Source organism: Dermacentor silvarum, chromosome 10 (assembly GCF_013339745.2).
Source record: "Dermacentor silvarum isolate Dsil-2018 chromosome 10, BIME_Dsil_1.4, whole genome shotgun sequence".
Lineage (NCBI taxonomy): Eukaryota > Metazoa > Arthropoda > Arachnida > Ixodida > Ixodidae > Dermacentor > Dermacentor silvarum.
The window spans coordinates 108,749,161-108,776,215 of NC_051163.1; the positions used below are offsets into that span (position 1 = coordinate 108,749,161).

Below are 27,055 nucleotides of genomic sequence, written 5' to 3' on the forward strand. Positions count from 1 at the left end.
AACAGTGAGAATCCTGTAGTCGCTTGCGTAGCAGTGTTGTACGCATATGTGACGAATGGAAGGACGGTGTCCCAATTGGTCTCGTCCGACGCCGTGTACATCGTCACCATATCCCCGAGAGTGCGATTAAATCGCTCAGTGAGGCCATTAGCTTGCGGATGATATGCACTTGTCATGCCATGAACGATGTTACACTGAACGAGCAAGGATGCAATAGCACCAGACAGGAAAACACGTCCCCTGTCGCTCAAAAGTTCACGGGGAGCCCCGTGGCGCAGTACGAAGTTGCGTAAGATGAAAAACGCAACGTCCCTTGCTGTGGATGTGGGCAAAGCTGCAGTCTCGGCGTAGCGCGTGAGGTGGTCCACGCAGACAATTATCCACCTGTTCCCAGAGGTGGTCGAGGGAAGCGGGCCGTATAAGTCGATACCGACGCGGTCGAATGGACGGGCCGGGCAAGGAAGAGGCTGAAGTGTACCTACCGGGCGTTGAGGTGGAGTCTTGCGCCGCTGACTGGCAGTGCAAGCACATATGTACTTGCACACAAATGCATACATTCCGCGCCAATAGAATCGCTGCCGCAGGCGATTGTAGGTCTTGAGAACACCGACGTGAGCGCTTTGCGGGTCAGTGTGGAAAGCAGCACAGATGTCCGTGCGCATGTGGCGGGGTACAACTAGAAGCCACCTCCGGCCATCAGACGCGTAATTCCGGCGATAGAGGAGATCTTCGCGAATGGTGAAATGGGCGGCTTGGCGACGTAAAGTTCTTGAGGCGGGATAAGTGGATGCGTCAGTGAGAAAGTCAAGGAGTTGACAAATCCATGCATCCTTGCGTTGCTCCGACGACATGTTTGCAATGTCAATAGGCGACAAGGGAGCCGAAGAGGTTGATGCAGAAGCCGTGTCAGACGCTAGCGGCGAGCGGGACAGCGCATCAGCGTCCAAGTGTTTGCAGCCGGATCCGTACACAACACGAATCTCCGTAGGTGCATTAGGGTCAAAGTGGCGCGTTTCGATGGGGGCGAAATGCGAAAACACCCGTGTACTTAGATTTAGGTGCACGTTAAAGAACCCCAGGTGGTCCAAATTTCCGGAGTCCCCCACTACGGCGTGCCTCATAATCAGAACTGGTTTTGGCACGTAAAAACCCATAATTTCATTTTAACGAAGTATTGGTGGCGACGTTAGTAAGCGCCGTAGCGTTCGAAAAGATTCGTCGCACGCTGTTGACCAAGCAGAGGCTGGTCAGAAGGTTGGCAAGAGGCGCGATGATGGTAGCAAAGTCGCGCACAAATCGACGAAAATACGAGCACAGCCCAATGAAACTTCTAAGTGTTTTCAGGGAATTCGACTACAGCACGGAGCTTCGTGGGGTCTGGAAGAATGCCCTCCTTGCAGACGACGTGGCCTAGTATCGACAACTAGCGTGCAGCAAAGTGGCACTTCTTTATGTAAGTTGAAAGCCAGCAGAGGTGAGGCACGTGAGAATCGCACGAAGTCGAACAATGGTAGTTGGAAAATCGCGAGAAAAAACGACGATGTCGTCAAGGTAGCAGAGACAGGTATTCCACTTGTAGCCACGAAGCATGTTATCCATGATCCGTTCGAAAGTAGTTGAGGCGTTGCACAATCCGAATGGCATGACGTTAAACTCATACAGTCTGTCAGTAGTGACAAAAGCCGTCTTAGGTCGGTCAGGGTCGGCCATTGAAACTTGCCAGTAACCCGAGCGCAAATCCAGTCACGAGAAATATTCTGCCCCTTGCAAACAATCGAGAGCATCATCGATGCGGGGCAACGGGTATACATCCTTCCGAGTTATCTTAGTGAGGCGGCGATAGTCAACACAGAATGTGATAGATCCGTCTCTTTTGAGCACAAGTACAACAGGAGAGGACCAGGGGCTCTGCGACGGCTGAATGACACCCCGCGAATGACACACGCCGCCTAAACTCGATATGGTCGCTGGTGTAAGGGAGCATGGGGAACCGGTGTCAATGTGGTGTGACGCTCGTTGCACGACCTAAAAATGGTTGAGCGCCATCGAAGGAAGAGCGGAAGTCTCGAAGAAGTGCCAGGAGTTCGCTGCGTTGTGTTGACGATAGATCGGCAGCAATAGAAGGCTGAAAATTGTCTGGACCCGAAGGTTTGGGAACAGGCGATGTCATGGCATTCAGTTGAAGATGGGGTTGGTCTTCTGCAAACTCGAGGGCGCGCAGGAGGTCAGCACCTTGTATGTGACCCAAAGATTCCCCACGAAGTAATGTAACGGAGGATGGCAGCCAGTTGGAAACTAACATAGTAGTAGCACCTGATTCAACCGTAAGTACAGCAAACGGCAGTCGTAGGCCGCGACGGCGGAGAAGAACCTCCGATGGGGCAAACAGAACAGTTCCGTCAGGGGCGGCCGTACAGGACAGAGGCACAAGGGCCGACGTTTCAGGGGCAATACCTGTGTCCGCAGCAACGACAAGTTTGTGATCGTCGGGATGATTATCCACCAAAAGAAAGGTTTGCAGTGGCGTAAGGGCCACTTCTGCACGGGAGCAGTCTATGACAGCGCGATCACGTGAAAGGAAGGCTCATCCGAGAATAACGTCGTGGGAGCATGACAGCACGAAAAACTCGATGACATAAAGTTCACCTTGAAAGTTCACCGACACGTGCGGTGCAAACAGCTGAAGGCGCAATGCACCGTTAGCTGGCAGTGCGGAGCATGAATCCCGAGAGCGACGTGGTCACTTTTTTGATCTTGCGGCACAGGTTTTCGCAGATAACCGAAACAGCGGTCCCGCTGACAATAAGCGCTAATGCGGTGGTTGCTTCAACATCGACGTCGATGATATTTTGCGGCGAAATAGATGGAGGCCTTGGACAGTTTGACGGGCATGCAGCTCTTGCCTCCGGAACTGCAGCGATCAGTTTTCCTACTCCGTAGGAGGTCGGCGACGCATAGATGAAGGGGAGCGTCGTCGCGGAGACAGGGACCGGCGGTCAGCATAGGCTGGTTGATCGTCAGGGACGTACCTTGGTGGCGACTGTGAATACGAAGGAACAGACCTGCCCATGACGTCAAATGACGATGGTGGACAGCGGCGACAGTGGCGGGCAACGTGTCCAGCGACACCACAGGCGAAGCAGATGGGCCTATTGTCAGGCGTTCGCCACGCGTCGGGGCGGCGGATGAACGGAGCCGGTCTCGCTAAGGCGAGCGGCGCAGCGTTCGCGGTCGTCGGCCAGGCAGGGGTCGGCATCGCAGGTCAAGCATACTGCGCAGGATGTTGAGGGGGCTGAGCCGTGACGGAAGCGTAGGTAAGTGGCGCAGTGACGGGTGGTTGGTTAGTCACAGGCGGGAGGACCTCAGCAGCGGGAGGACCTCATCTGAAAAGCGTCGTCCACGATACCCTTCAGTATGAGCTTGATTTTCTCCCAATGTGCAATGGTGGGGTTAACGCGGTGGCAGAGATTAAGCACCTCCTCAATGTAGCCCATGTAATTCTCCCCTGGATGCTGCGCACGTTCACGCAAGCGCTTTTCTGCCCGAAGGTTGCGGGCCGTAGGCCGACCAAAGACGTCCGAAATGTAAGTCTTAAAAACGGACCAAGTGGGTATATCGGTCTCGTGGTTGCGATACCACAGTTGCGTGATGTCCGCGAGATAAAACATGACGTGAGTCACCTTCGTTGAATCGTCCCGTTTGCTATTGGCGCGGACTCGTTCGTATATCGACAACCAGTCTTCAACGTCGGAGTCACCTGAGCCTTTGAAGATGGGCGGATACCGCTGATGGTACACGGCGCTGCAGGTGGCAGGCGCTGCCAAGGGTCAATCTGAGTCGAGGTGTCGTTGACCATCATGGGTGCAGGAACCGAAGGGGGCGTCCGGGAGTGGAATTCCAGGTTGGTGCGGGGGACCCACGCAGCCTCCAACAAATGCCGCGTGATTGATTGACGTGTAAACGTCAAAGAAGGCGAAAAACGTCCGGCGAACGTCAAGAAGCCACGGGGCGACCAGCAGCTAAAATCCGGGCAAGCGCAAGCTCGGGGCGCGTGGTTACCACCTACACTGTGGCTTGCATGCTGACTGCTTCGTCGTCGTCTTGTCTTCTTCATTACACAACATTTTTTAGAGGTTCGACTGGACTAAGTGAGCCTGCGGTGATGTCAGCACAGCTCGAGAAAACTAGCTTGCGCTACACCAACTGAACGGTGTGATGATAACGGAGTATTATGCAGGCCGCGCACCGGTTGCAAAGCTTTAGCCCGACATTATAGGGCCGATTAACGCTCGAGCCGCACCACCTGCCTGCCGTACGCGTGCGGGAAACTGCACATTTCGCACACTGGTGCACAAATTTCAATTTACATTGGGCTCGCACATGCAGTGTAAACCGAAATATGTGTACCAGTCTGCGAATTGTGGAACTTCTCGCCCGACAGCATGCACGCGGAGCGGCGTGCGGCTCAAGCGTAAAACGTCCCTTACCACGCACTGCTATTGGAAGGCGACCAACTAGCTTTGTAACGAGATAATAAGGTCCGTACACTCCGCGATATAAATAGTACGCCCTAAGCTTGGACATGTCAGCCCAGTACTAAGAGCCACAACTAAGTACTAAGCCAGAACAGTACTAAGAGCCTGAACTAAGAGTAACACGGTGGTGGAACGCTGCCTCTCAAACATCCAAAAGGCTGCAAAATACAGCTGCCGCTAAGTGAGAGCAATTGTGTTGACCTGAGAAAGTGCACAGGTCGAAGACCAAAAAATGTGAACTCTGGAAATGTCCAATTTCAGCGAAATTTTCTGTGAAAAAAAAAATGATCCTTACTGTATAAAATGCTTCCCTATTCGCACGCTTTCGTTCCTTCATCCTGCCGACGGCTTGCCCAAATAAAAAAAAATAAGATCTAATAGGACTTTCCATCAAAACGAAGGCAAAATAACTAACTTTCAACTCATCTGCTTCACAGGGATTGTTGCTTGCTGTGAGAAAACTGGTCGAAAAGTGATAATTACGTACTCACAATATTCAGTGCTTTCGCTTCATGACACGGTGACAAAGTTCTGAACTCCGATAAGGTTTTGCTGTGGCCATACTACATTCGTAACTATGGCAATCGCAATTACTGCATTCCGCTGTACCAAGAGCCAGAATATCTAAGGCATGCTTTTGCCGTTCTTCGGGCGCTTGAAGACTGGTAACGTTATTGCCGTCACGCTTTAATCATATCTAGCTATAAGTAATACTACTTGACAAGAATACCTTTCAGCATTGTCTTGCGCTGGGCGCTATGAAGCAAGTTTTCGTCTTTGAAAGCGGCAAGTGGCTGTCTGATGTCCTTGTGCAAACTACAATAACCTTGAAACAACCGTGATAACAGTGAAATTTACCCTATGGGTTATTATTTTTCTTTTAATTTTTATTCCATTTGGAGAAATAGCCGTCTTCATAACAATAGTTCTCTCGAAAAATAAAATTGTACAGCCCCGAACAGTAAAAAAAATTTAGCCGGCTGTTTGTAAGGTTCTTTTTCGACCTCGGCTATAAGGTACGCTCCTCCCTCTAAGTGCGCTCCTCCATGAAGGGGATGCGCGCACAAAGGCCCGTCACACCTAATCACCGAGTGGAATTCCAGGTGCCATTCAAACCTCGCAAGGTAGGGGGCTGCGCATGGTTCGGCGGTGGTCAAGGCGAACAGATGGATGGAAAGAATGTCACAAGCCTCTCTCGCGCATGCGCACAAACTTGCATGCGGTCTGACTCGAGCCAAAGAGGAGCCCATCGTCATCGATACCACTTCCTTTGCCATGCTGGCGTGGTACGGTCGGTGCGATGTAGGGGTGTTTGGTCGTGTTTTGTATCAGTTTTTAGCTATTTTTGCTGCTGTTTGTGCTTATGCTGTGTTGCGGCTGATTCATGAATACAAGAGAACGTCCAGGCACACGTGGATGCGTAATTTGTGACTGAAATAGCCAACTAGCACTGTGCTTACGAAGGCGACGGCGTTTTCTTCGTTCCGTGATGTGAACGTTTCTGCAACTTCTTTGCCAGCATTTCATGACTGCACTGCTCCAAAGTTCTGTCTTCAAATTATAATAAAAGGTATGTGCTTTTCCAGAAATTTTCCTAAACATACTTTTTTATTTCATTTTCTTATACCGCATCTTGGCAGGTTGTTACGAGTGCGAAATTCAATGACGTGAAATGTTTTAAAAACGATATTTTCACAAACTTGAACTATTGCGCGTCATGCGGTTCGCTTGAAGTGGCTATAAATGCGAAGCGTACAAACATGAGGTTTTGACAGAGGTTGCGATGACTTAATTTGTGGTAAATAATGTATGATCATGAACTAATTCTTTGCTCTTGCCTGCTCAGGCTGTACAAGATGAGAGGTCGTGAAATATTTAGCTTATAGTTTAACGCCTGCGAGCTTAAATCATTGTAGCTTTTTTGTGTGTCTTGCCTGTATAGAGTAAACATCTGTGGATAGGATGCACAGCTGACTTCTACTTACTTCCTTTTTTTCGGGATACAACGCCAAAGATCTCACAGCAACAAGCTCACAAAAAGAAACATTTCAATTAAAGCTAAGGTGCAACTACAACTAACGTCCAGAATGCTGAAGCTGCTTCGCTTAAATACAGTCTCATTTCTGCGGTTCCCAAGTTTGACTGATTGAATAATGTAATAAATGTGTGAAGGCAATCTTCGCAACGCTTCCAATTTGTCAGACCTTTATTTTCAGTAGCTCCTTTCACAACCTGTGGCTTCAGCTGCACAGCGTGTCAAGAGCTTAGATAATTTATCAATTCTTCAGTAAGATGCCCGTAAACATATACATAAGGTAGCAGACGTTAATTGCGTCCAATGAATGAAATGAATAGTTGTGGCTCTGAGCATTATAGGGTGGTATGCTGGTGTGCTGGGTGATATAAAGTTATAAATTTTCAGGTTAGCATAAATTTATAAGCAGCGTTGAACATGTTTTTATTCACATACTTTGACCAACTGTGGACATTGTTTTTAGATTGTCTAGAGGGAGAATATTGGTAGGAGGTTTGGAATAATTCACAGTCATATTGAGGTCGAAAGAACTGTCAGTAGAAAGCTGGTAGGATGTTGAAAAAGTCTACAAACATGTTTCTATTCAATGTAGACGGCCAATTGTTAGAACAGTGTTACTAGGGTGTCCAAAGAAAGCGCCAGTGAATTGCTAATAGGACGTTTACAGAAAGTCAATGAACATGCTTCATTTTAATGAACGTTAATATGAGGTCTACAGAAACGTGTTTCTAGACAGTTAGTAGGAAGTTGACAGACAGTCCATGAACACGCTTCAATTTAATGAATGTTAATAGGAGGTTTAAAGAAACGTGTTTCTAGACAGTGAGTGGGAAGTTTACAGGCGCCCTATGAACATGTTTCTAAGTGATGTTGATGGCCAATTACTTCTAGGATGTTACTAGGGAGTTGTTAGGAAGCCTCAAGACCTTGGAAAGATTTCTATTGACTGTTGATAGGTTCTAGTAACAATAGTCTGAAGACGGTCTACAAAATGTTGATAGAAATTTTTATAAGGGTGGCATAGTGCATAGCACTGGCACGGTGGCGAGACAAATCCCAGCCAAAGATGTCATGTGCGCATGAAGGCAGCGCAAGAAATTCTATGACGTAGACGATGGCATCAATGACAATCCTGGTGGTGCACGCAGCCAGCAGGGATATGTGTAGCGTGTTTGCTGTGCGCATTAGCATACCAGGCAGTGGCGTTTTGACCTTATGAAGTCGGCGCCAAAATTTACCGCCTGTGACAGAAATCGCAGCCCAGGTAACAATAAGAACAATTGTGGTGGAACCTTCGATGATAACTTCCAGTAAATTGCATGGCGATTGTGCAGGAATTGTGGAGACGGCGAATCTTGCAGTTTGTGCCTGCAGCAACTAGTTACCCTCGCTAGGTGATTGCCGGCGACGTGAGAAAGAACTTCCGCAGTGACGACGTGGTGACGCCAACGATGTTTGCCGAGATGGCGTCGAGCAGACAGCGATGAGTCTGGGTTGGGGAACATGGCGACATTGTGTTGACAGGCGCATCCAAGTGTGGCGGGTGCGAGATCAGCATGTTCCATGCGACTAACGCAGAAGGAAGCGACACGGCCGGCGAAACAACAGACCAAGCAAAGGGACCAGTTGTCGCCCGTGGGCCGCAGGTTTTAAGTGATCTCGTTTCAAGGTGGAATCCGATGCAACGCGGAGGAGGCTGCGGGGGGGGGGGGGGGGGGGCGTTTGAGGTTACAGAGCCACAAAAAACGAGAATGTCTGTGACATGGGTCGTACTACGACTGCGGCGTAGGTGAGATGTACAGCCACAGGAGGGCAGCGGCGACCGAACAGGAGCGACTGGGGCCAATTCGCAGCACATTACACTCCTGTCGAGAAGAGCCAGAAATCGATCAAGCGGCGCAGGTCGATCGCTGAGGCAGCATAGACAGTGTGCGCCACCTCTCCACGAATAAAGCCCTTGATCTGGATGAACAACAACGAATCGGCTGCGAGACTGGAGGCAAGAATCAGGCCCGACAGCATGTGAGTCAGCAGGTGAAACAGCGCTGCGAGCAAGGACCCTCTGCCGACGCGTCGCAGTTCACCGAAGCTCTGGCAGAGAGTGACGACGGCCGTAAGAGGGGATGCGTGCCGCGCGAGAAGCATTTCGATTGAGTCGTCCTGGATGCCTCTGAGGATATTTTTGACCTTGGGCTGTTCTCTCATGGGGGAAATAAGTTGGCCGCAAATGCCCTCGACATCCTCTATGTAGCTTGTGCAGGTCTCGCCGGGTTGTTGAGCGTGTTGGCGTTAGTGCTCTTTTGCAAGTAGTTTTCGCACAGCCGCGTGGAAGAAGATATGCGTGAATCTTGACTTGAAGGTGGCCAGATTTAAATGTCATGCTCATGATTATTAAAGTCAGCAAGATAAAATGTGGCATAATTTAGCTTCGTCTGGTCCTCCCACTTGATGTTTGCACTGAGGCGCTCGTAAGAAGAAGCAATCTTCCGCCTCAGTCTCGCCTGTTCTACTAAAGAGAGAAGGATCCCGCTGCCGGTGGATGTCCTTGCACGCATGGGACCAGCGGAAGGTTCTGGCCGATTTTCGGTAAAATCGCTAATGGTGGCGGTTGAAGCAGAAGGCAATGTTCGACTCAAATTTCAAGGATGAATCTGGGGATGGCAGCAACCTCCACCAAATGTTGTAGAGTGATTTATTTAAACAATAGAGCACCAATGATAATCGACGCGGCAGCGACCAAGCACGAGCACTGATTTCGCGAACAGCGACAGGCCTAAGGCACTGCTGCTTCGTCTTCACTACAGTTACTGCGCTACTAGCAAACAAGGAGCACTTCTGAAATCACCTGTGAGTAATCTACATTCTATAATCGTAACATCAAGCTCGCTGTCTCACCCGTGTCGCCGTCCCCACGTGAGGCACCACCACGGCGAAAGCTGTCATCAGCGTACCGCTTCCGAATTCTGCGAGGAGAGGTATATAGGAGGTGCAGAAAAACAGATGAAGCAGAGAGTTGTAACTATGAAACAGAGAGTAGTCAGTATTTCAAGCGCATCACTCGAAATAAACTACAATAAAACTTAAACCAAAAGGGCAACCAAACAAATAATTTTTCATTTCTTTCTTTGAGCCCAACTCAGTGGCTTAGCGCTCCGTATTGTCGGATGTCTCCAAGTAATGCAGTAAATTATTTGGGCTCTTTGTCGTCAGTTCTTTATGTAGCCCTAACTTCATACTTGATGTTTACCCTAGCCGCAACCTTGTTTATGCTGGCCTTATTTCAACTGTCAGAGCTTTATCTGCATTTATAGTTCATTTTATTCATTACCTCTTAGTGCCACTCACTGAACTGACGATATTAGGAAACAATATAATGTGGTATATTATTCACAGTGAACATAAAGGTAGTAACATAAGGAATTCTGTGTAAACTGTGTAGTTTCTCACCTAGAAGATGTGTCACCCAGACTGCTTGTGTTCTCCCCAGGTCTATGTTCGGGGAGACAATGTCCACGTAGAATGTGGCAGCCTGGGAGTTCACCACTGACGAAACCGTGCTGGAAGAATGGAACATAAAATTATTGAAGCGAGAAAAATAATGCTTGTACCTTCATTAGTCCGATTACAACACGAAGCTGCCTCGCAGATTTGCCATATTTTGACATTATTGCTTGATTTTGCATTTTAGTGATAATTGAGGAATTCGTGATTCAAGTGACAGATTACTGCACTGCGTTGAAAGAAGCACAACAAACATACACCTAAATCCTTTGCTGACATCCTTGAAGCTCGAACACCGCTGACGCACAGCTTTGCAGTCTCACCGAAACGCTGTTCCGGTGCGTTTGTAAAAGAAGTGCGCGTCACTCATGGTATTTTTGGACACCTCCTTTATTTATTTAATCAAGTTGGCTATTTGTTTAATCAAGTTTATGTTTAGTTTGCGAGTGGTGGCGCGGGCTAACACTCCCAGGGTTAGTTCTAGTTGTAAAACATAAATACCCCAGAAAGTGGATGGGAAAATGGCTCCGCAGTAGCGCAATGGTGAGATCATTGCACGCGTAATGTGAAGACTAGGGTTTGTTCCGCACCTGCGGACAGTAGTTTTTTCATCCGTTTTAATGTCCATTAATGTGTCATTTCTTTAATTCAGTTAATAAGTGCAAGTAATTTCCCCGACGTTGTCCTTGGTGTCATTGTTCGTTGGATTCCTATGATATGAATATATATATATATATATATATATATATATATATATATATATATATATATATAGGCAACAAAAGCATATATTTCGTTGGTGGACACTTGTTTGCTTTCTTTCACGCCACGATTCAGCATAGTAGAATTCCATAGAGTTCATCAGTTTGGGGTAACATACAGCTAGCTGAGTCAAATCGAGGCCACACTTAGCGAGATGCTACCATTTCTGCATGAACGCAGATCAGAAGCAGCAGCTGCGCATGCATTACTATATTTTATCTTGCCTTATGGGAAATTAACATTATTTTAAACAAAAATCTGAAATATATGGAGCATCAGTATTGATTCAAGCGCATGCACGCATCTAACTGTAATGTTTTAATTAGGCATACGCAAAAAACTTCATGAAGTTCATGAAACATTCGCGCCTATTTCATGCGGTCTAGTTTATCAACTTGAAAACGTACACTTTCATTGCTTCTATTGCATAATAGTTGTTTTATATGCGCATGAATGAAGACATATCACCACAACTACAAAATAATTGGTATTTCTATAAAAGTTTCAACCCCAAACAGCGAGTATAATATGAGTAGAATATAACTGTTATAAGGTAATCTGCCCAAATCGGTGACCAAGTGTGAATGGTCACAAGTTTAAAGACTCTCTGTAGACCAGTGTTTAGAATGATTTATGTAGACATATAGCCTGCAAATTGGTGAGGCCGTAAGGTCTTCTAGTATTTGAACTGGTCTAAAAGAAATGTGTATAGAGACTCTTTAGAGCACAATCTACAAAAAACTGCAAGGCCATAAGTCCATAGACAGTCAATAGACTACTCTAAAAATAATTCAGGATCATTGATACACTTTTTTCTAAAGAAACTTTAGAGACGGTTGTCAACAGAAAGTGTCAATTTCCATCTCTATAGACAAGCTATAATGTCTACGTTATGCAAGTTTATTTTATAGACTGGTCTGCAAAAAAGAATATCGGCTGTCGACTACTCCAAAGAGTGCTCTATAGAAACTTCATCGACTTCATAGAACCATGCCTATAAACTTTATATGTAATGTCCACAAAAAATTGAAATGGTTAGCCAATCATGGCTGGAGCTGGCTTGATCGAACTCGGCAGGATCAGTATTCTCTACTGCTGTTGCATCGTCATAGATCATGAGAGGTAAGTTGTACCGCCAATTGTAAATTCAAATTCTGGCAGTACACTGAGCATTCTTCGTTGGTATTTTCTCGCAAAATAGTTTAGGATACCAGCGCTAGACTGCATCGAACGTCAAGACAACTAAGGTAGTCAGCCATAACAGTTATCGCAACAAAACTAATATAAAAAGCATCGTCTATGATGTCTTTAAATATATTTGAATAATTTGTAACAGGTTTAGCAGGTCAAACGTGAGCTAGACAACTGTACAGGAACCACTAATGATGATTCTCAATGTAAACGAATAACCCGAACGAACGAACTAGAGAGCAAATAATGAGTAAGCAAGAAAGAGAGCGAACAAATGCTTTATTTGCTGAGTCCTACCCTTGACCTTGGTCATCAACCAGAAAAGTGTCCGAAAGTGCCAAAGAAATCTATTCGGATAAAAAAAATCGTGTGTAATCGGTGTAATGTAGCGATTTCCTTGCTCCATTGTATTCATTTTAACCGATGCTTTGTAGTCGCAAGTTTCGGGAGTGGTGGTGGCGTCACACTGAAAAGTGGGCCGATCCTGGTGATTGTGCAGAAAGGGTCCAAGCTCAATGGCACATACCAGGGACGAAAAATAAAGAGATAGAGAAAGAGAGAAAGCAAGAGAGAAATAAAGAGAGAAGAGGGATAAAGAAAGAGAGAGAAAGAAAGAAAATCACCAGCCCTTCTTCTGTCGAGAAAAGGGAGGTAAGCGAAGGTTGTCGCCTGTGAACTTGACCTACTATTTTGCCTTCCCTTTCCTTCTACATATGTTACCCTTTCGTGCAACTTTTCCTTCCGTTGCGCTGTACGTTTCTTTCCCTCGATGCATGCATTTAATAAACGTTTATGTTTTATTACCGTGACTTGGCGTGAACATTACGTTACCCTGACGAATATGAGATACAAACACGACAAGCTTCGCTTACCCCCATTTTCGTGACAGGGGAAGGGCTGGTGAATTTTTTATCGTTCGCCACTGACGATCTGCTGCTCCTGGTAATGACAATAGTGGAGTCCTGTTTCCACTCCTAATTTAGCAGTAGAGGGAAAAGCAGTGGAAAAAATTTTTTTTGCATCATTCCTGCTGCCCGTGGTTTATTGGGGGGTGCAGCAGTAACCAGTATTTGTTATAGAGAAAGGAAACCGAGGGACCCAATTTTTGGTAATTACAACGATAAGAAACGAACAGCTGATGAAGCCAAGGAAAACACAGGGAACGTATTTCCAATATTAGTTCAAGTGTAGAAATATTGAAGAGGAATGAAAGTGACCGAAAAAACAACTTGCCGCTGGTGGGAGCCAAACGCATAACTTTCGCATTACGCAATGACCTCACGTCATTCTTATTATTTTTTAAGCAGGTGTTTGAGATTTCTTGAATACTGTACCTGATGGACGCTCCCACGAGACCGGAGAGAAAGAGCCCTCGGAGACCTGCGACGTCCGCCAGGCTTTCACCTACGTAGAAGGGAACCACCTGGGAAACGTTAAACGAGCAGGGCCATAGGCAACTCTCTCTCCTAATGGCGATGCTTTTATTCAGAACTCCAAGGTGTTAAAGATGCACTAAAGCGAGATTACAATCTAAATGGCAAATTGGGGGCAATAATACTTCAGTTTGACCGAACTGGTTATGAATGAGAAGTATGATGGCTGTCCAAGCAATCGTGGAAAAGCTCCAGGAGTCCTATTCTGTAAGCGTGCACCTAGTGGACATGTCGATTTCGTGTGCTGCTGCAGTGCGAATTGCCTGGGGGCGCCGGTCTCCTCCTGACGTGTACCTCAGCCCAGCCAACCAGAAGTTCAGCAGTAGGCGAAATGGACAAGGTCACTAGGTGGGCACTTAGAGAATACCACCCCAGGACTGATAATTGCCTAAATTTCTTAATACGAGCCTTTCAATGGCCATTTGGTGGTTGGCGCATATGGCGTAAATTCCAGCACGTCACCAACAATAATTTTTATTCTCTCCGCGGGCAGCCGGGGGCAGCGCCTTATCTTGGATGTCATACCGAGGTGTCACACAGTTATTCAATGTTCTCGGTCTCGCGTCGCTTCCGACGTGTGGTGATGTGGTTTTAGTCACCTTCGGTATATAAACATTTTTAACTGCGAGTTCTATTGCGATAGCAATTGTGTTGACATTGTTGGCGAAATTCCGCCGTTGTCGTCACCGTTGCCGCGAGGTTCCGTATAAAGTCCACGGGCGATAAAATCGTCGCCGCGCGCCATTTGCTGTGTGTGCGAGTGAAAGCATGCGACGGTGAGCCGGCAATCAATTCGCTCGCTGGTGCACTGACTCACTCCATCGTTTTGACAGCCAGTTTTCGCGGTCATCGAGTGAGATGCGTGCATGTTTGCTTGTGCGCGTGTGACACCATGCTTGTTAGTTCAGTTAGTATGCCTACGTGTACAAGTTTATACGGCTGACAGAACTACTATCCTTACTTCGTATAGCTGTCCCCTAGTTTGTTATCGCAATCGATCCTTCGCCTTTCCGGCGAAACAGCGACCTTTTTTTGTGAGGCATCCACTGGTGTAAAAACATAACATTTTGCGTGGAGGCTGCTGCATATCTACACCACCTGAAATTAGGCTTTTTACGTGGTCTAAAGTTTTGTTACTGTCAGTCATTAAGGCAGGTTCGAAGACTGCACCCTATATATGTTCTCATTCGGTCGGTCTTAACATTGGCGGAATTTGTTTGCGCCCGCTCGTAGCTATGTTAGAGTAACTCTTACTGACGCGACATCACGAGGAGAAAGTCGGCGTCATAATTCCTAGTTTATAATAGTTCAAATGGACACAAAGGAAACAACTCTGTTATATATACCTGCTTCAGCGTTCTCCATTACCTTCTAAAAAACCTCATTGTTATAAGAGGTAAAGAAGGTTTTTCTCAAATATGGCATGACAAGTTAAATTCTTGGTCACTGACCATGATACAGCCCTCCTAGTATTGGTATGAAAATTTCTTGGAAATGTTTACCTTTTCTATTTCTGCTGTAATAACAGCTTCACATGTCAACTATTTCTGTACAGTCATATAACCTTTACAAGTAGACGTAAGAGCCCGTCTTATGCAAGAATCAGTTTCAGGTTCAGTCGCTTTGCCCTGCGCCATGACGTTAAGCCTTTATTATAACTACTGGCCAATCGCTGCGACCTTTGACAACAAATCAAATTTATTCAAAGGAGAAAATATTCTTACCTAATATGGCCCCCGTACATATTTTGTATTAGCTCGTGACCACAAAATGAAAAAAAAGAAAAAAAACAGCGGTGGCACTGTTTACGCGATGAATGGCTACGTGAGCAAGAGCAACGCTTTCTGTTGGAAGTCGCCTGAATTTACGCTTCGCCGCCTATAAGTGCGCTCCTAGTTGATGCCCTAAAATTTAGGCTTTCCGAGAGACACGGCTCACCTGGTCGTAACGCGTGATGGCTCCTGTCAGCATTGGATCGCAGTCTCTGTACCAGTAGGTCAGTGCCAGGCCCGTGAGCGACGTTGACAAGACGAAGAACACCAGCATGGAGGTACCGGCCCATACAACCCTGAGAACAGCGGCCGGCAAGTAGATTTATATATAGGCCAGAATCTCAAACTCGTTTCCAGTATCAGGCAGCTAGCGTAGACGTCATGTGTTTGGTGTTGTGGTAAGTTTTGGGGTGCGGGGCAGTCGGTTATGCAGTAGGCAACAAAAATCTGCGCACCCCACCTGCTGTGGCATTCGGTTTAGGTGAAATCAAAGGGGCCCTGAACCATTTTCTATTGAAGTGGAGAAAGGGATTTGAAGTGAACATAGGATACTTCAGAAATACTTTCCCGCAAAAAGTACTTCAATGCGTTAAGCTGAAGTGGAGTTCTTGACAATCAAGGACGGCCTCCGTTGTGCTCCAGGTCCTTCTTCAATGCCTTGCACTGCGAAGGCTATGACGGGTTGAAGGGTGGCCACAATGCTCCGCCTTCGAAATGTCACCGTGGCGCGCAGTTCAAATTTCATTTTAGGTGTTAATGTAACGGTAGCCCCGGACTGGAGGGCCCGCCTTGAGTTCTATAAGTCTGGCACATGAGGTTTTCTCTCTCTCTCTCTAGACGCCCTGACTTCCAATTTTTGTGCCTATGACGCGCTAAAGGTAAGCCAAATGAGGTTGTCTTCAGCGAGCCGCCGTGCGCTTAGCCAGTGGACTCGTAGCGGCCCCCAGCGGCGGCCACGTTGTAGCCGACTGCAGCGACCAATGGTAGACACGTGTGCGAATGTGCTTTATTACGAAATAAAGCACAGAGAAAAGGGTGAAGATCACGACCTCTGTTGTGAAGAGAGCGTTTGAGAGAAATGTGACTTGGCGCTCCGTTTGCGTGCTCCACGCACCGTGGGCCGCCTTAATTCGCGCTTATGCCAGTATCTGTTTCCCCAAAGTTCGACACCGTCCAATCAGGCCGCCCTATTTCATATTATAGCCGGTTTTCGTTCACACTAGGTCGGGTAGCAGGACCCGCGCTTTTTCGCACTCAGCGTGGTGTTTACTCGCACTACGACCGCTACCGTGGTTGGCCTTATTTCGTACTATGTCTGGTGCATGTTTGCACCCTGTCTTATACCGCCATGTTGTGGAAGACTGAATATCAATAGTAACAATTCTATTCCGCAAGACGGTGAGCCGCAGTAGCAGCGGCAGCAGCTGTGGGAGAGGCAATGGAAGAGGAAAATAAAGCCTCTCTTTAAAAGAACCACCGGATTTAAGCCCAAGGGCCAACTCTCGCATTTAACCAATTTCATAGGTGTCAACATCGGCGCCTCTTAATTGTGAAGCCCAAAGCCTTAGGTGTCTATGTTGGAGGTGCCCTTGGCGAAACTGCGCCGTGGCGAAAAATGGCCGACGCTTCAGAAACTGCCCTGACTTACGTCACATTTATCAGGGAGGTTCCTGCAAACAAAGTAAAGTAGTGGCTTCCAAGAGAAAAGTCGGTACATTTCGGTCTGGGTGGGAATCGAACCCGGGCCTCCGGGGGTGCGAGACGAGCACGCTTCCCTGAATCCACGGCTTCTCAATGGTTCTGGCTTACTAAAGGGAAGCCAGAACCGTGTGTGTGCACCCAAATGTGGCACTTTAGGTACTGCGTTAAGCGTTCATATGTGGCATTCAGGAGGTCGCCTTAGTTCCGCACATGTACTTCCCACTGCGGCTCGTTATGTCTTGCAAGAAGTCTAGCCCCGATTCTATAACTTAATGCATTACCAATATGTCTTACGAAGAAGTTTAACCCCGACTGTGTAACTTCATGTATTAGTAAGTGCGCAGCGGGCTTTCAGCTTTATGTGTTACAAGACTGTAACACCTGCCGAACTTTTTAATTCATTATCCACTGTGAGTACTTTATTAGAAAAAATTAAGCCACTTTCACGCTTGTGAAATCTGCTCCTCAAGCGTTGGTGTACATCGTAGTGTGCATGAGGCTAGCCTTCGGACCGTGAGTATCCGGGTTCAAATCCCACCTCTCTCTCGTTCCCTTTTCCACTTTCTTTCTTTATCCCTCTCTGTCTATATCTGTGTTTCTCTCCCTGTGTTTCTCTTTCTCTCGCTCATAGCAAGTTGTGTTACAATCGTCGGTACAACGCAATCATATGGTTCGCACAAATGGATGTTCTGCAAGCGTAGGTGAATCGTCTAGTGGTTATGACGCTCGCCTTCGGACCGTGGGTACCCGGGCTCGAATCCTGCCTCGCCAAGAACGTTTCTTTAGTTTTCTTTATTTCTCTTGCTCTATGTCTGTCTGTCTCTCTTTCTTTCTCTGTCTGATCCTCCTCTCCTTATTATACATTATCTCTACTTCGCTCCGAACTGCGAACATCGTTGCTTCGTAGGGATCGAACTCCACCTTTAACAGCTCCGATGTTGAAACTTTCAATGTAGGGTATCGCATTGCGCACTTCAGCGCGCTTTTAATTCATTCGCGCAGCCACCACCTGTCGCCTTGCCACGTGACACTCCCGCTGCGTTCTTCTACCTCCATCGCTCTCTTTGAAAAAACTCTAAAGGCCGTTTTCATTTGTATACGCGATCGCATCAGCATCCCTGCAATAACAAATAGTGCACTGGTATCACCTACGCCACTGCCTTCGAAATAGCTCCATATTACAAACGACGTTAAAGCGGTTTAATTTAGCGGTTAAAGCCCACCACGCTGAAGGTCATGTAGGCAACACTTTCCAGACTGTTGCTGAGCGGGAATGCTATTGCGGGGGCGCACAACACACACACAATGGCCGAGGAATGCTCACGTCGGTGCTGAGCCGATGAAGCGAAAGGTGACGGCGCACTACTTTGCTTTCTTTGTCGCTTTGCAGCCAATGTGACTCTGTGTAGCCGGCATCTCTTGTAGACACCCTGTGACATGCTAATCAAAAGTTCGAAGTCAGCGCAATTTCCCGCAGGGCTTCGGCTCGTGAAATATGAAGAGAGTGGACCGTAAATGACGGTGAACCTAAAATTGACTGTTATTGATTACCACATGCTTTCACCGGTGAATCTTCCGTCGTGCGAACCCGATATCTTTTACTTTTCGTTTTGCCAGAAGAAAGAAGCGTATGAAGCCATGCACCTTCACGGCTTAGTCTGCACCCGGAGGCTGCCACTGTGGAAAAGGCAGTTAGGTTTCCTGCTCAGCATTCCACTCTGTATGTATATACATAATATGTGTATGTGTGTTTGTGAAGAAATAATGAATAAAAATCAAATATATTTGCACAGTATCAGCACTGACTCCTAAAGGCTCATCTCATAAGGCATGCACGCCTTAAATGTTGGACCATTCGTGCGAACCGTACAATTCTATAGACTAAGAAACGAGGCGCTGACCTGCGGGCGCTGTGAATGCTTCTGGCTGCCAGGAACCTTTGGGCTACCATCTGGTCCATGCCTTCACGCACCAAGTGGAAAGGAACACTGCCCACCACGTACGCCCACACGGTCTCGTCGTTGCTCACGTCCGCTTCCAATCTGATGAAATAGTGGAGGAGCAAATCAAGCATGGATGATAGCCACTGTCCGTATACATTGTCACTCGCGAATGATAGCACGCTTCTTTCTTTCCACTGTATTTAACGAAATCGAAGCTTTCGTGCACACTTGTGCTTCTTAGTTGCACGCCTCAACGGATGTGCGCGCGTCTGCTCGTCTGTCGCTTCATTTGTCGCTTCATTAGTGGGTTTGTTTGGCACTGGGTTAGATATATTTGCCGTTAAACTGGCGGTTAAAAGTTACTCTAGTTCCGCATACCCTTTTTTTTAACAAAACGCTGTTTTAAATTGAAGTGCACTATCCAATGTATATTGTCGCACACTTTGGGAACGGATATCTTCAAACGAGTGTCACCATGACACCCCGAGTTTGATAAAGACACGAACACTGCTATAACGCAGCGCTAATTGCCGACTAAGGGTCTTAAATGCTTATGTTATTAGATAGAAATAACCTCTTCACGTGGCTAACTCAACCTTGTTGATACTCAAGAGCTATTTCCAAGTATAATTTTTGAAAATGCTGCCTTTTGGTTTACGGTAATATATAGCGGGGAATTTCAACAAAGTGCGAAAGAGGCAATATGTAGAAGTGCTGGGTATGGTTTAGACGAGCGGGGTACGTTTCGTTAGATATTTTGCGCACCGTTCCCCTATAATATTTTGTTTCAAAGGACCTACACTGTTAACGCAATGATAATTATTTTGGGGAAAATATTACGGCAGAACTCATCTCTCGATGACTGTCGACGGTACAGCAATTATCTTTCAAGTAATGTAGCGACACACTGTGTTGGTGAAGTCATGCTTACTTCATATATTTGTAGTTGTATTTCTGAGACTTCCATTGCTTCGTCTATATGCGACATACAACGTCATCACGTATCGGCTCGATTTTGTAGCCAGTTGCTTCCCACAATTGCCACTGAGCACGACGACATGAAGACGGTGAAGTGACAACAAAAAAAAAAATTGTCGCAGTTTGAGCCAAAAGGCGAAGCATCACTTGCGACAGCGAATTAGTAGAGAGCTATACGGAGTAAGGATAGCAGTTTTATCCGCTGTGTAAACTTGGACATGCAGCAGCACCAGCAACGCGCAGAACTGCTGTCGACGCCTTCGGCGTTTTGCCCGCGTTCACACCGAAAGCGCGCGGCGTTGGTAGCCCGACCCTCATAGAACGAATTTCCGGCGTCCAAACGGCGAACTTCGTCCGACGGCGGCCACTCGTCGGCCGGCGTCAAACATCAGGACGCGCGCCACTGACTTGGAGGGGATAGATATTTTCGCCCGCCGCCGGAAGCGTTCAGCGCGCGGCGACAAGCCGGATCCAATCAGGAAGCAGCACTTCCGCCCGTGTCATCATGGGATTGAGTTTACGTAAAACATGGCGGCGGTCCCGGTCGCCCGCTTCGAACTGAATTTGGCGTTGTTTTTGTAGAATTCACTTCGTTCGTAGCAAATGACTGCGCAAACGGCTTTTGCTTAGTCTCATGCCGCTTCGACGAGAGAGTGTTATGGCTAATCTTGAGGAATTTTCGAGATCGCTTTTCGTTTCGAACGCGCCTAAGCCTAGCGAGAGAAATTTTCTTTGAGATGCGAGCGCTATCTGTCGGTAAAGTTGGGAGATAGGCGCGACGATGGCGTATGGCCTCTGAGATGGGAAAATTCCGGAGGCTATCGTAGACAGCTTGTACTTCTTGTCTGTTTCGCTGCAGATCAGTGGACATGGGAAGTAAAAATACAACGCGCTCCTGGATTCCATTGCGCTGCCTCTCGCACTTTCCGGACGCACACACACATAGAATTACTTAGGTGCCCTATGCATGCGAAATTCAAAGCGTAATGGAATAGCGTCCCGCACGTCAACTACGCTATCACGCTATAAACTCTCTTTGTCCAAAGTTCGTTTGCGGAACGGTAACGCTATTTCCCTTAACCCCGCTATTACGCTTACGTTAAACTTAAACTGTCTAATGACACTACCCACTGTATCCGCATGGGCACAATGTTGGCAGAGCCAAGCTGTTTCTGCGCTTTCTGGAGGTTGCGAATAGCCAAGCGTAAAATGTGGAAGGAATAACTCAAGAAAAATTAAAAAGAACACCAAGTTATGACGTTATTAAGTGTCGCAACATGCTAAACCTTACTGTGGGTTACATTAAAAAAACAGTAATCTCCTGCTTCACGGCTGGCCACATTGATAGCGGCTCGGCGGCGTTCGCCGCTGGATCGTCGCATGGGGGGCGGTGAGGCGAAAACACGGCGGCTGCGTCTCGCTACATTTTTGACGCGCGAACATCGTCGGGGACGTTCATTCCATGAGGGTCGGGCTTGACTGTTGCCGGTGCCTCTGGGGGGGGGGCTCGGAGGTTTTCGACGAGATCAGAACGGGACACTCGTCGAGCAGCGTCGGAAGTCTTTACCACCTTCTCGCCTCGCAGCGTTTTAGATGCGAAGCATCTTATGGTCAGTGTTATGTCACTCCCTCCCTCCATCCATCCATACGCCGTGCAGCGTCCACACCCCTACTGCGCGTGTGCATCCTCCTCCCCTCCTCTCCTTGTCTTATCTCCTCCCCTCTCTGCATTCATGGGCATCCTCATCCCCCTCCTCTCCTCTCCTTGTCTCATCTCCTCTCCTCTCGGCATTCCCCTCTCCTCTCCGACGCTCCTCTCCTCTCCGGATTGCGCAACGAATGGAAACACCTGCGGCTCCGCGCGCGATAATGCGAAGCAGCTTAGGTTAGAGGCGCGACGGTAGGAGCTGCATACTCCGCTGGGGGGGGGGGGGGGGGCGCTACTGTAGCTCGCGATATAATGACGCCCGCTCCGCTCCTCTCATTCTCCTCCCGCAACGCATAGTAAATATAACGGTAGCTGCGTATCTCAATCTAACGGAAACGACGAACTGAAAACTAATGGGAACTTGAGTCGACCCCATGCTGCTTGGCCTACTACTAAGGGTTCCCCTACGGGAAGATGGTGTCATTTTTTAATGTGATAGCGTTTAGGGCCCCGTGTCACAGAAAATCCGGCGTCGGCAACCGGCGTGTGGACGCGGGTGGCGGAGAAAATAATCCTACCACATCAACCGCGCAGACCCTCCACGTGGTGCAAGGTTTTGGTGAACAAAAATTGAATTTCTCACAGTGAAATCCGCCAGAAAAATGGTAAAGTACAACTTTACCACTTGGCGTCGGATTCGCCGTCGAATTGTTTACCAATCGGCGTCGGATTGTAATTTCAATGTACGAGAAAACCTAATTCTGCTACGAGGAAACTCAAGCACTTCTACCAGACCTGCTCGCGTCGGGGCAATTGCAAACAATTATTATAATAGTAAAAAAAGGTGCTAGGGCCTTCACATTTTAATATGATGCCACTTATATTGTCCCTGGAAAACCGTCTTTCCAGTAATGCATTGCAGTTTAAAAGAGAAGCTCAGTTTAAGGGGATCAGTGTATGCTTGGTCTTTGTAAGCTGGCTTTCCCACGTTCAGTGCTGCAGTGAATGAAGCCTACTTGCCGTATGCGAACGATGCAATGGGAACGGGTCCCGATAACGCTATCGCGTTCTACTCTTAAAGGTGAAGCTTAAGCATCCTCCAAGTTTTATATAATTTGGCATATGGTGCCGCAGCTAAAGATGGCCTCCCCTCCCTCCCTCCCGTCCCCCCACGGCCTTTCGCGCAACAGAAGAAGTCGCGTTTGCTCTATATATGCGGTGATGCTAAAAGAGGAAAGAGACGCTTAATTCTGCAGCCCTTCAGGGAGCACGGCGCAGTACGCGCGTTTGCTCTCCGCCATGCGTTCGCTCCCCGTGAAAGCGCGCGTCCCTCGCGCCCTTTCACTCGCACATATGACGACGAGGTCTTAGAAACACGGTTTGACGTACTTGCAGTAATGACGGTTGTAAAACGACCGCCGGACGATGACAATATATTTGTATGACAACTGTGTGACGATGATGGCCTGACGAGAATGTGATAAAGAAACTAGAGTGGTGATTATGGAACGGCGACATCACGGCGACGGTATGACAAGAAATGTTTAATGACTATTGTATAACGACGATGCAGTGCCGACGATGGCATAGCAGTATCAGGACAATGAGATGACAATGCGTGCGCGACAACGATGGCGTGACGATCAGCGCATGCATAGAGCCGGATGACCGAAGCGGGAGTGACTCCTATAGAACAACCACGAGGGCATCACAACGATGGTATATGACAACAAATGCCTAACGACTGCATGACGACAAAGGCGTGACGACGACGGCATGACAAGAGTTAGATGACAAAGCTGGGATGACGGCGATATAACGAATACGACAGCATCAGGACTGCGAGCACATACCAAGTGACTCAAACTTGGATTAAACTTGGCCCACTGGGTCGACGTAAGATAATAGATAGACAGATACATATACAGATAGACAGATAGACAGACGGATAGATAGATAGACATGTAGATACATAGATAGATAGGTTCAAAACGCCTCAAGCGGACAAAAATTGGTTATCGCCTTAGTACCCACTTTGCGATATGTCTAACTCCCTGCACGTGAGAACTCGTGCAAGTGGGTCTGTGCCCAAATGGACAAGGTGGACCAGTGGGTAGTTCAACTAGGTATGCCCCACATGGTACGTGCCACTTGTATGCGCTCATTGTCGGTCAGTCCCACATAGTGTGTTCGTGCCACACTGTATAAAAAGATCATTTAAAATTTCGCCGTTGCTGAGCGGCCTCCAACAAGGGTCACACGGTTTCCTCGTGTACAGCGTCCAACGCTTTGGCGCGCTCCACCACGAATGCTAGCTCTTAGCAAAGGAACAGTTCTCGACCTTCGCAAGCACCGGACACCGCGCATCTTGAAGGCCACGCACGAACATTTTACAGCGTAAGCTGTTATAGGCTCATTCCAATAGCCGTTTCGGTTCACGATGGTGTTCGCCGCCGCCTCCGCCGACGGCGTCCGGCGACCGTAACCGCTATCACTGGAAATGCGAAGTGCCCGGTTCCCGCCGGGATCGAACCCGAGCCCGCTGCGCGGCAGCCAGATACTCTACCACAGAGCCACGCAAGCGCTTGCTATCGGGCACCGGAAAAATGCTCTGTAAACGCAGGCGCAGGAGATCCGAGCCTCCGCCAGTATGGTGGCGCCATCTAGTTAAGGCGCCTGCAAACGTAGCGTGCGCAGGCGCAAACGACGAGATCCCATTCTGACGAGGCGCGCAATAAAAAAAAGCGCGATCCCCAGCCTCCGCCAGTATGGTGGCGCCATCGAGTTAAGGTGCCTGCGAAGGGATCATACATAGGCGCAGAAGACGAGATGCTATTCAGAAGAGGCGCGCAATCTACGCGATAACGATGTGAGATGTGCGCCACGTATTCTGGATACCTCTTCGGTACACGTTATGGCGTTTCTCGCAAGGCACGAACCGCTGCTGAAGAAGCGAATCGTAGAGCTACGTGCGCGGATACAACCAGGCATCATCAGGCTCAGCAGACTGCTGTGCAGAGAGCATTACAATCCGCAGCTCGCCGTCGACGCCGGGGGGACAGTTCAGATCGTTCTCGTCAAAAGAGGCGATAAGACTGTCGCGAAGAGCCTGGTGCGCGGGTTGCCGAAATTGGAGCTACTCTTGAGCCGCTCCACCAGCTTACAGCTGACTGTGCTGCGTGTGGCATGCAGGCCTGTGACTTTCTTTTGTGATAACAAGGTTTGAGACTGGCCAAATTGGCGTTCCATGTGATTGTGAATAACAACTTACACCCGGACAAGGACAGGCAACAAGGAAGACCAGGGCTGGTGGCACCCTTAAATCATCCGATGTGTCCAAGGGGAAGCACGAGAATCGAGCCCGGATGAAGTTCAAGCTTCAAATATTAGGTGTTTCGGAGGTGATAATAAGGTGTGTCGCTACACTACTGCAATGCTGATCGCAACATGATGAGCATTCGTAATGAGGTGGGTTCTGAAAGAATTTAATCTTTTTCAATATGGCAAAGTTTGGAGCGCAAAGGCGAAGGACAAATCAAAGTACGCAATGGACCCGGTGACAGGAATGGTTTAGCAAGAACACTAAAGCTTGGTAACTAACCGGAGGGTGGCTCGTGTATTCTGAAGTTAAGATTAGCACTAGAAAAAAAAAACGATAAATATTGACATTCTTCCAAACATTGCCTTGCCCTGAATGAGTGATTCTTTGGTAATAATTGGCAAATGCGCTCCAAAGACTCCTGATTGTCAGGAGTGAGCCTCCTGATTGTCAAAACTTCGGTGTCGCTCAGACTGCTGTCATTTGAGTAATGTCAAGACAGGCGCAATTTATATACTAACACCAGTTAAAATAGAACCTGCTCTGGCCTCCCAATGTGGCATTGCCATTTGTTGGGCGTGTTGATAAACCAACTTGGAAAGCATATTTAGCGCCAGCGGACAAGTACGTAGAAGGGAGACGACACCAGAATGCGGTGGTGACACCACAATGTGGTGCTGTCTCCCTTCTGTCCTTGTCCGCTGGCGCTAAATATGCTTTCCAAATCTGAATGTGAATTCCTCTCTTTACAGTTATGATGCTACAAAACGATTAAAGAAATATCGGGAGCGTCATCGGCTAAATAAAACAAAAACAGGAATCAGAATGAGACAAGCAACAAATTTGTTGAATTTTAGGTTTTCTAAAAATGCTTCTTTTTCGTGAGCGCCGCGACGGGATAAAAGCTTTTCATTGTTTTATCAGCACCCCATTTCTTGCTGTTATTTTTGCATAAGTGGCGGTGAAATGATCCTGCAAAAATAATATTGCACCACAAACTTGAATACGGCTCTGTTGTCTAAAACAGCATGTATACCCATGAGATCTCTACGTGTTTTACAAAATTGTTTTACCATTATGCTCCCAGAATCTTTCTTATATTGCTAATTTCAGTTGATTGCACAAAATATTGTTTCATCTATGTCACTTCCAAAATTAATTTCATTAGGGTGGGCTATGTTTAGCTTATAAGTGCTCACGTGAGACTCGCATTTGTTAACAATTCCTAAATTCTTAAATTCTTCTGCACAACATAGTTATTCAGCAATCCCACATTATATGTCCCCCACTGTTTTCTCAAGTTGTACAGCGCCCCGTACCAGGCGGACCCACCCCTTGAACCTTGTTCCCCTTAAACCATTTCTGGATTGTTTTAAGTTTTCCTTCGTCCCTTTCACCATTGAACTTTTGGAATAACCTTGAAGCCTCCTTGAGTGATTTGCCTCTTGATCTAACTTCCCAATTGTGTGTGTTAATCTTTCTTTGTTTTCAACACTTGTGTGCCCACTCCTGCTATGTCTTGCTTATGCAAGATGACAGTATTTGTAAATAAATAAATAAATAAATAAATAAATAAATAAATAAATAAATAAATAAATAAATAAATAAATAAAGGTTATCATTTACTTGCACATTACGTCATACTTCGATTTGCTAGAAAACTGTGGTGTGGAAAATAAGCTAATGATATGTATTCTTGCTCTTCTAAAAACATTTCTGGGTTTCACATCATAACCTAATGCATGGCACGAGCACAAACATTATGTAAACAAAATATTGCCACTAAAATTGGTGAATGCGAGAAAAGTAGCGTGCTGACCTTAAAAATCCCTGCTTTGTGTCTAAATCACTCAATGGCCTTAGGGGTACATCCAGATGTGCCGAGTCGTGGAGTATCTTGCCGATGATCACAAGCGGAGCCGCGAAGAGCACGATGCCTTGGACGCAGTCGGCCCACACGACACCCCGAAGTCCACCCTGCAGAAATCACGTGCCGAAGAATTGCTGAAGCAAAGGGCTAGCATATGGTTTCTCTGTAGCGTCGAATGCCTCAAGAAGAGGGTTAGATTGCATTTAGAGGCATCAAAGTTTTGGCACGTTCAATGTTGGCGTCTCACCTCTGTCAATGTTGGCGTCTCACCTCTGTGGTGCATGACATCAGACCGAAGCAGAACCGGCGGTGTTACCAGGGCCCAATGATAGGCTAGGTTTAACTTAACCTTTACTGTTCCTTTCAC

At 47.3% G+C, this 27,055-nt stretch overlaps 1 protein-coding gene across 1 annotated transcript in view; it reads right to left on the reverse strand.

The window, feature by feature from the left end:
• LOC119431752 (putative sodium-dependent multivitamin transporter) overlaps positions 1-27,055 on the reverse strand; it is a 120,246-nt gene that overhangs the window by 87,309 nt on the left and 5,882 nt on the right. Inside the window, exons 2-5 of the mRNA XM_049658029.1 lie at positions 26,638-26,795; positions 18,832-18,972; positions 15,396-15,525; positions 13,359-13,447 (exon numbers count right to left, since the gene is read on the reverse strand). Coding sequence (XP_049513986.1) covers positions 13,359-13,447; positions 15,396-15,525; positions 18,832-18,972; positions 26,638-26,795 — 518 coding nt within the window. The remainder of the gene's footprint in view (positions 1-13,358; positions 13,448-15,395; positions 15,526-18,831; positions 18,973-26,637; positions 26,796-27,055) is intronic.